This window comes from Kryptolebias marmoratus, linkage group LG13 (assembly GCF_001649575.2).
Source record: "Kryptolebias marmoratus isolate JLee-2015 linkage group LG13, ASM164957v2, whole genome shotgun sequence".
Lineage (NCBI taxonomy): Eukaryota > Metazoa > Chordata > Actinopteri > Cyprinodontiformes > Rivulidae > Kryptolebias > Kryptolebias marmoratus.
Genome location: NC_051442.1, coordinates 14,503,963 through 14,513,230, shown reverse-complemented (window position 1 = coordinate 14,513,230; position 9,268 = coordinate 14,503,963). Strand labels below are relative to the sequence as shown.

The following is a 9,268-nucleotide window of genomic DNA, read 5'->3' as shown; positions in this document are numbered from 1 at the left end:
GGGGGGGGGGGGGGTCGAACCAGAACGCTGAAAACCTTGGCCTCTCGCTAACGACTGATGAACCTACAAACTGCACCTGAACCTAAAAAACCACTAAGCCAAAGAAACTGTCCAGAGAGTTCACAAAGTTAAAATCCTTTTTCTTCATCAATGATATACAGGATTTCAGGAGAGCACTTAAGATGAGGGTTCTATGAACTGCGCCAGCAAAGAAACTCGTTTTTTTTTTTTTCTCATTTCAAAACATTTTGTTGTCAAGGCAACCTTTGCGATGCCTGGTTTGGTGTATCATGTAATTTTAATGTCTACTCCGGTGTATTCCACTGTTTATTATTGTTGTCAACCTTCCTGAACAAGTTAAAAAAACATGTATGTCTAGGCAGAATCATAGAAAACAAGCGATAAATAAAGGGCACGTTGATGTTGCATCTGTTTATGTAAAAATACTCATTTAATGGCGTATTGGCTTTGTAAAGGGGTGTCCATTTTATAGTGGAATACTTTACTACCCCCTGCATCTTTGAAATAAAGCGGTAAGTGTAAGTGTAAATGTAGGGGAAGGGATAACGCTAGGAAATGGGATTTAGCCTTTTTCAAAATTACATCTTCATCGTCTTGAGCAAGAAGCCTAAATGGGACCACTGGTCTACTGGTCAGCGATGGTCAAAATCCAATCAGCAAAGCACATTAAACTTTAAACAGAGAGTGTAGTTTTTCTTCAAAACTCTTCCAAGCTCTACGGCTAAAACAACAATGATGTATAATGTGCAAATCCTTTTCCACTGGAAGCAGTGATGGTTTAGATTAATCTAAGTCTCACGCAGAATTTTGCATCTTTAGTAAGTTTTCGTCTGTTAAATGCTAAATGCCGCCCACAGCTGTGACAGAAAGATAAAAAGGTTATTTTCCTGCACTTTCATATCAAATGAGCTCTGAGTGCTTAATGTCCCCTGTTAGGAAGGAATCCACTTGAGCATTAATCACAGGGCATTAATCATCTTCCAGCAACTGGCAGTCGGGGGGGGGGTTGAACAGCATATTTAAGCTAATCACAAGGCTCTTTATAATTGCAGATTGTAAAGGAACAGGGAGCTTCCTTCCCTGCAGATGCACCCTGTTTTGTGCTTCTCCACCACCCAGTAATGACTGCTCTGCATCATGCGTCAGCTGCAGATGAACGCGGTTTCTGCGTCGAAGGCTGACCGCTTCCTTCAAGCCCCTTACTGCAAATTCATTCAGTCTGAGACGTTCAAGTACTGACGAATCAGGTCGCTGTTATCGTTGCATAGTGAGGTTTCAGCACTGAGTCAGAAATTGAGCTGCTTGGTGTTACTCTCAAAAAGGTGTAGGAGACATGCTTTGAGGATGCCTAAATAAAGCTGCACTGCTGAACCTGTGGAGTGTCACAGGAAGCTGTGCGGTACGGTGAGAAAACATCCGACGGGTCTGAATTGGTGCTCCGGGAACACTAGCCTGCATGTTTTAGTCGTTTGGCTGCTTTGACACACCTGGTTTGAATGAGTGAGTGATTAACGGGCCTCTGCTGACATCGGCGACCTGCTGAAGAGCAGGGAAACAATGAAAACCTGTGGGACGGTGTTCCTCCAGGACCTGGGTCGGGAACTGCTGCTTTGATTTAATGACCACTTGTGGTTATACTACAATTGGAAGATTGCTGGTGTGATCTCCAACCGTTCCATATGCCAAGATGTCCTTAGGCTAAATATTGAACCGATATATTAAGATATTTATATAACAAAAAGCTGTGTATGTTGTTGTGTGAATAGGACTTATCTGTAGAGCTTATCTAAGATTTTTTTTTAAATGGTACATATGTGTGGAACATTTATTATTTCATTTTCCTTGAGTGCTTCTGGGCATAAAAAGTTTGTGTACCGTTTGATTGAGTTGCATTCAATGCTCAAGAGAATCCTTGAACTACTAGAAGAAAGCCTGAGGTGTGGGTGTTAGGACTTGTAACCAGGAACACATGTTTACTCAACGACGGAGGGACTGCAGTCTGCGTGTTCTTTCGCAGGTGTGGGGTTCCTCCCAGTGTTTGGTCTTTTCCCACAGTCCAAAAACATGCATGTTAGGTTCATTGGAGGTACTAAATTGACTTTAGGAGTGAGTGTGTGTGTGTGTGTGTTGGTCATATGATGGACTGGTGACCCGTTCAGGGTGTAACCTGTCCCTCGCCTGTTGACTTTTTGAGATAAGCACCAGATCTCCACGACCCTGAACAGGATTAAGCTGGTAGAGTGGGTGGATGGGACAGATGGACAGATATGTTTTGCAAAAAACTGAACAAAAATAAAAGACTGACCTTAGATCAACCCTTTCTTGTATTAAGAATGGCTACGTTCATTTTTTAAATTCTTTATCAACTAATTTCCTTGCAGAAAGACTTGGTTTATTGCGCAGATGCAGACTTTGAGAAGGTTAAAAAGAACGTAGCCTTCCACTCGTCTCCAGCTGATAAATGGCGCCTCAAACACATTGAGTGTTTGAGCTAATCATGTAGCAACCTGAAAACCTGTGCCAGTATATGCCTTCTGAATCGTTGCTTTTTCACTCTCATCGTGTCGGTGTAGACTTTCAGAGGGAGGTCAGGGTCAGGTCTCCCCTCAGGAGGATTTTGACTCAAAACTGGTGAGACAGAATGAGGATCTCTGACTTGCATCAGTTTTTTTTTCCTGCTGACGTTAACAGAATACTAATGAACAAAGTCAGAGCAGTTTATGAGGAACTACAGGAAGCGATCCACTGACATTATTACGAAAAGCTATTTAATATAGAAACTTTTATACACTGAAGCACCCTGAAATTACAAATTTGAAAGTTTGAATCGCTACTGAAATCCCCAAAACGTTCTCATCCCTTACAGTGATCGACTACACTCACCGAGTAGAATAAATGTGTCTTATGTGCCAAGAACACAAGGCCTGATGCGTATCTTGTTTCATTTTGACCTTAAAAACAATCCAGTCTTTAATTTCATCATGTAACAGGCCACAGGGAACGCTACACCAGTCTGCATGTCACTTTGGTTCTTTTCCAGCATCATCCAGTCGACTGTTGGGTTGTTTCGTCTGCAGCGACGTGTGGGCGGGTGGTGCTTAGCAAAATAACATCCACGTGAACGCCAGGTCCCAAGGTTTCTTTGCAGAACGTCGCGTTGTACGGAGGTATCAGTTTTCCAGCTCTTTGTGTATCCTGCAGTAATAAAATTGAGACTTTTCCTTCCTTATTGTCTGTGTTGAAAACACGTTGGGTTTTTTTTCGCACCTCTCCTCACACCTCTGATTGTGGCAAGATAATCACATAATTTCATCGGGGTGAAGACAACAATCAACAAGCCTTTTTACGTTTCTTAAAAATAACGACAAGTCCCAGTCTGTTCATCTTTAATTAAGTGGCTAAATAATAATAAAAAAAATTACGTCCATCGTCATTGAATCCAAACTTGCTTGCATTTGATTAAAATCTGGAAATGTGACAATTATTTGTTCAATTAAACAGATGCTATTTCACAAAACTAGACAATACTTTAAAGTAGGAACTGAGGGTTGATTGGTTTCTTCCGTAAGCAGAAATACGAGCGCACTTTGTCCTAATCGTGCAGCCTCGTTCAACATTCCTGTTTAGATCAGCACTGATCTTAAAACGCTGGAGGCGTAGTTGGCTTAATGCTCCGAAGGACAACGACACTGAAGCTCGTGTTTTGTCTGATGCAGAACTGTAATCGTGAGGTACGAGCTCAAAGCAGAACGCGAGTCTGCGGGACGGCGATAACCAGCGTCTGCTTTTCAGCGAGGTCACAGGAAACCCGCCGGGCAGGTGGCACGGAGAGGGGTGAGGCACAGCGTGCGGCGGCTGCTCGACACCGAATACTTTGCCTTGCCTCCACAAACCCCCCCATAAAGCAGGTTTTTCCAGTCTGGCTTTCAGTAAGAAAGTGAAACACTTGAGCATAACAGTAACAACACAAGTAAGACTGAAGTGGATGTTTGCTTTAACGCAATTCTGCGTCATCAAAACTCTCAGTGTGTTAAATATGAATGTAAAAACCAACATATACCCTTCAAACACAGGAATAGTGTCCTAATCTTTTGGCCTCACTGCATCGCATCTTATGAGTGCATCAACTCAGCAGGAATACTTTAATTTGTTTTTTTAATGTTCAAAAGGTTCATCGCCAATCAAGCTGAGCTGATTTGCATACGCTCCAGACACATTTAGATTACCAGATTGCTCTGTGTGCCGTTCCCGTGACTGGCAGATACTTTATCGTGATGAGTGAGCTCAGAGCGGCTCACACGCTCATGGGTAAAACGAACAACAAACACGGGCGGCTCGTCCCCTCAGACCGACGACGCGCTTCGCCGAACTTGCTGCTCCGTTTCAACGACCACTTTAAAATTAAAAAAGGAAAAGTTCTTCTGTCTGCTTGTCAAAATGGGCGGGAAGTGAGAGATCAAACTTCCAGAGAGGCACAAACGCATGAGCCTATCACTTTCGGAAACTATAAACCTGTCAAATCTAATTTCCTAAATGACTTTTTTACGCGCCCCCCTCCCCTCATGCGTGGTATTTAGCGCCGCTATAAAAAGAGTTCAATCATCCCTAAAGTTAATTCCCAAAAAGTGACCGAGCGAGCGAGCGAGCGAGTGATAACAGCTGCGTTAGCGTTGTGGTTTATGTTTATATGGGCTGTCGGGCTGTAAAAGCGTTATCAAGAAACATTAAAACACGCCGTCATTACAAAGTCCAAAAGGTCATCCGAAGTTTAGTCCAGATTGGTTGAGTTACTCGCCACTCAAAGCAAAACGGCTCGACCAATTAGGGCCTTGGAAGATAACTAATCTGCCACACTCCCATCTTTTACAACTCAGAGCCAAGAGCAACTTCCAGTAAACCCCAGAGACTTCTCGCCACCGAAATCAAGCTTGATGGAAACCTAAAAGGTGCATACCTAAACATATGAAGAAGGTAGAGAGAGAGAAAACAGCTAAATTTAATTAAATACCCAGAGTTCCTTGAAGGAATGCCTATCGCCTACCATCTTTCATGCCAGAATAAGATTAGGATCATCTGATGTGAGACGATGAAGTCGTAGCCGATTTTGGTCCAACTTTGAAAATAAACTCGTGAACTTTCGCAAGCTGATGTGTCGTGAATGACTCTCAGCCATTTTGGCGCTGGCCAACGTCGGTTAGCTGTGGCGGCCATCTTGAACTGGACATCCGATGATTACTTTTGTGAAAGCTTCCTTAAAATCCTCCCAGTAGTTCATGAGATATTTTACTAACAGACAACGGTTGATGCTGAAGATGTCACAAGATGTGTTAGCCCTCAGGGTATATAGTGAGGACGAGTCTCAGCTACCACCACACCAAATTTTAGGTCAATTTCTGTAAAACTGACTGAGCTGTAGCCATTTTTGTGGTTTTTAAAAGTCTGTTGGTTGTTGTAGCCATCGTCAATCGGGCTGGCTTCAAAAGCTAATCAGTTGTAGATGTTCATCCAGTGATTTCTTTCTGCAAGTTTGATTAAAATCCATCAAGCAGTTTGTGAGATATTTTGCTAACAGACAGAGACTTGCACAAACAAACATGGGCAAGAACACCGTCTTCAACCGTTGCTTTTTGGCATTAGGAGATAAATGCGACGAACTCGTGTTCTGGTTTTATTTTTGTTTTTTTATCCGACCTCTTGACGTTTTGATTGTGCCGTGTGGATATTTAACCCGAGTCTTTGGCAGATGCGTTCAGTTCTGCAGCGGATCGTCTGGTCCCCACGGAGCAGCCATCCCAGCGTCACGACGTCACGTGCACAGGCCGAAGTCAATGAGAGCCGTGGGGGAAAAAAAAACTGTTTACAAGTGTAGGGGAGTGGGCGCTGCTTTGAACGCAGAGAGCGGTCCCTTTTTGTTTTAATTATGTCTCAACTGCGCTGCACATGACGCTGGTGTTCAGTTTATTGGTTGGTCAGCTCTAAACTCAGCTGCTCCAGCACTCATCCACCTGAGCTGGGACCACTCATCCTGTGTTTACCCGAACGTTCAAGGGGCTGCGTTCAATCAGCAAAGGTGTGGTGACCCTCGTGAGTCAGAGCCGTTTCTAGAGCGAGTTCACTGAGTGGATCGATCCGACTGCCTCTACACTCCTACACATGAACGCTCAATAGCATTTTATAGGTAGATACGAGTGTGTGTGTGTGTGTAAGTGGGGGGGGGGCGCTTTTCTTTGCAAGTGCTCACATGAAACATCTGCCTGTGCAGACTTCTGAATCCCACAGACCAAAGAAAAAAAAAATCATTTAAGGAACAAGACCTTTTTAGAAATTTATTATAAAGCCTCCAACATTGGCCAAACTCGCCGGATTAAACATTTACATATGCAGATAAATTTGTTTGTGTCTTTTTTGTTAGAGAACGAAAGACCCGCAGTGGTTACTAGATGAATTGAAACTGACAAAATAAAAAATAAAAAAAATAAATACTGAAAATCAACTAAAGAAAATTGGACATCACTTTTGAATTGTGGTTCAGCAAATGGTTTTGAAAAGCAGAACTGGCCACGTCAGACTATACCGTCTGTCCGAGAGGACCTGAAGGAAGACAGCTGGGGAGGACAACAGATCGCATAAAAGTCTGACTGGAATTTGTCAAAATGCATATTGACAAGCCACAAAGCTTCTGGCAGAATTTCCTTTGGACAGATAAGACAAAACTGGAGCTTTTAGACAACAAGCCCCATCGGCTCTGTGTTCACAGATCCAAAAATAAAGCAGACGGAGCCCTGAACCTACAGGGAAAACATGGAGGAGGCTCGGTTCTGGTCCGCTTTGCTGCCTCTGACACAGGGTGTCCTGAATCTCTTCAGGGTCTGATAAAAATGAAAGACTATCGGGATGTCCTGGAGTGAAACGTGCTGCTCAGAGTCAGGTCCTGGACCCAAACCACACAGCTAAAAACAACCAAGAATGGCTCAGAACAGAACACTGGACCGTTCTGAAGAGGCCTCTGAGCCCTGATCTAAATCCTACAGAACATCTGTGGAAGGAGCTGAAACATCTGGAGACTGAACCCTTCAAACCTGAGACAGTTTGATCCTGAGACGTGGGACTAAACACCTGTGGACAGGTGCAGAAGACTCAGAGAGAGGGACAGAAATCGTGCAACAAAATATGAAGTTAAAGGTCCTTTTCTGTCAAGGCCAGTTTCAGGAGTTTGTTTTTTAAAAATAATTCTGGTGAACCAAATTTCAAGGGCGATGACTTTCAGCGATTCTTACCTCCCTGTTACTTTTGTCAGATTCGAGCTCAGTAGATTCATTTAATGCGAGCAGGCGCAGTTTTGCCTCATCTGAACAGGATGGAGCACACTCTTCTTCTGATGGATGTGTGGGTGTTACAGTGGGAATGATGCTGACTGGTCTCCCCTCATCGATTCAGAGCTGTTACACAAGGCTCTGTGCCTCCCCCTCCTCTCCTCCATCCTCCCACACCTCCACTGCCTACACACAACCTTGGGCTTCGCAGTCATGTTGTTGTCCCCCAACACACACACACACACACTGACACTCACCCCGTGCCTGTGAGCTTGTTCGTTCAGAGCCTTCACCCAGGTCCTCTGCCAGTGCTCCCTGAAGGACCTGAAGGAGAACAGGGAGGCCAGCAAGCCCCTGACCCCGGCCTCAGACGCAGGACCTCCATCCCTCCCGGCGGAGCGCAGCTTCAGCAGGAAGCCCCACACGCCCCCGGCACGGTGGCTCTGCCAGGCCCCCGCCGCCGCCGCCTCTTCGCCGCCGCGCTTCTTGGCTGTTCTCCTGGATTTCCAGAGCCGCAGTAAAGTCAGGGAATGCTGGATCAGCCACCTGAGCACGATGAGCAGGGAGGCCAGGAAGAGAGCCACCATGCAGAGCCAGCTGAACTCCTGGAGCTCCATCACCGCCTCCCGGAGCCGCTCATATCACCAGGTCCAGATGGAAATATCCCTCAGAGCGGCTCGGTTCTCCCCCCCCCCTCCTCCTCCTCCTCCTCCTCCTCCTTTCTTTAAGCCTGTGAATGCCAGCACATAATCACCTCGGTTACTGACGTGTTTTATACACTACAGACAAACCACACGTGAATATGGTGGTTAGAACCAGACGAAGTTTGTGGTTATTTTTCGGTCACCGGGGGTGTCCGATAATAAAGCTGCACGAAGGTTGCATTTAAAAACGTGAACAAATGATGCGGAATGGCGGCTGCTACGTAGCGCAGGTTGGTGTCGAAGGAGACGTCTCGACGCCAGCTTCCAACTAACCTGAAGTTCAATTTAAACGCTGCGAGTCGCAGGCTCCAGGTAACCGAAAGCGACTGAAGCTGGCATGGCGACACGGAGCGCCTCTGAAACCGAATACGAGTCCCACCTCCGTCCGGTCGGAAAGGTGCTCCGCTCGCGTCTCTCCGCCGCCATTTAGTCCGAAAAATACACCTCCTGTCCCCGGCTGGAAAATGTGCAGGCTTCCGACGGGTTTAAAATCTCCGCTGAATTTGCCCTTCTGTCGCTGCTTCCATCTGTAATTATTATGGTTTAATGGAAGAACAGCAGCCGCGGCGGCCTGCAGGTGGCGCTGCGGGACCGGAAAAGAAGAACGAAAACAAGGCCTTCAAAATAAAAGCTGTTTCCGAAAAGGAGCAAACATAAAACATTTTGAATTTTTTATGACTTTAAAATAATAAAGTTAAACTAAAAGTTCCAAGGTATTTTTTAAACTGGTTCCCCGTCTCAAATGCTCTAGTTACATATCAAAAATACAGAAACTGTGGGATAATAGTTGTGTTAAAACAGAACATCAAACAAACAAACAAATAAATAAAAAGTGCAAGGTCATCACAACAAAGTGAATTACACAAAGACGTAGTTGGCTAGAACATAAAGACATTACATAACATACGACAAATAGTAAAAATATTAAGGAGAAATACAGGAGAAGTTAATTTTTGAAACCTGTACATTTACTAGTATAAAGACGATATTTACTCCTTATAATAACAATATTCACTAAAACACTAGTGTCCTTTGACAGGTTGTTCCTATAAAACAAATATATTCCAAACTGGATCTGATACTGCCCATTTTTAGGATCAGTAATTAACTTTTCCTAAAGTTGTGTGATTGTACAAGAGTAAAGGAAATGTTGTGTTTCAGGCTTAACCAGTTCAACATCAAAACCAAGTCTTGTTATTATAATTGTGTATTATATTAAATTGAATTGCT

The 9,268-nt window shown here is 44.3% G+C and overlaps 1 protein-coding gene across 3 annotated transcripts in view; it reads right to left on the bottom strand.

The window, feature by feature from the left end:
- Nucleotides 1-8,617, bottom strand: part of c2cd2l (c2cd2 like) — an 18,703-nt gene extending 10,086 nt beyond the window's left edge. The window contains exons 1-2 of one of the 3 annotated variants that reach the window (XM_017431904.3): nt 8,312-8,616; nt 7,592-8,064 (exon numbers count right to left, since the gene is read on the bottom strand). In XM_017431904.3, the coding sequence (XP_017287393.1) occupies nt 7,592-7,951 (360 nt within the window). In that variant the 5' untranslated portion in view covers nt 7,952-8,064; nt 8,312-8,616. Of the gene's footprint in view, nt 1-7,591 lie in introns of all 3 variants that reach the window. The other 2 variants (XM_037979180.1, XM_037979179.1) reach the window with 2 other exon arrangements.
- Nucleotides 8,618-9,268: the final 651 nt, after the last annotated feature.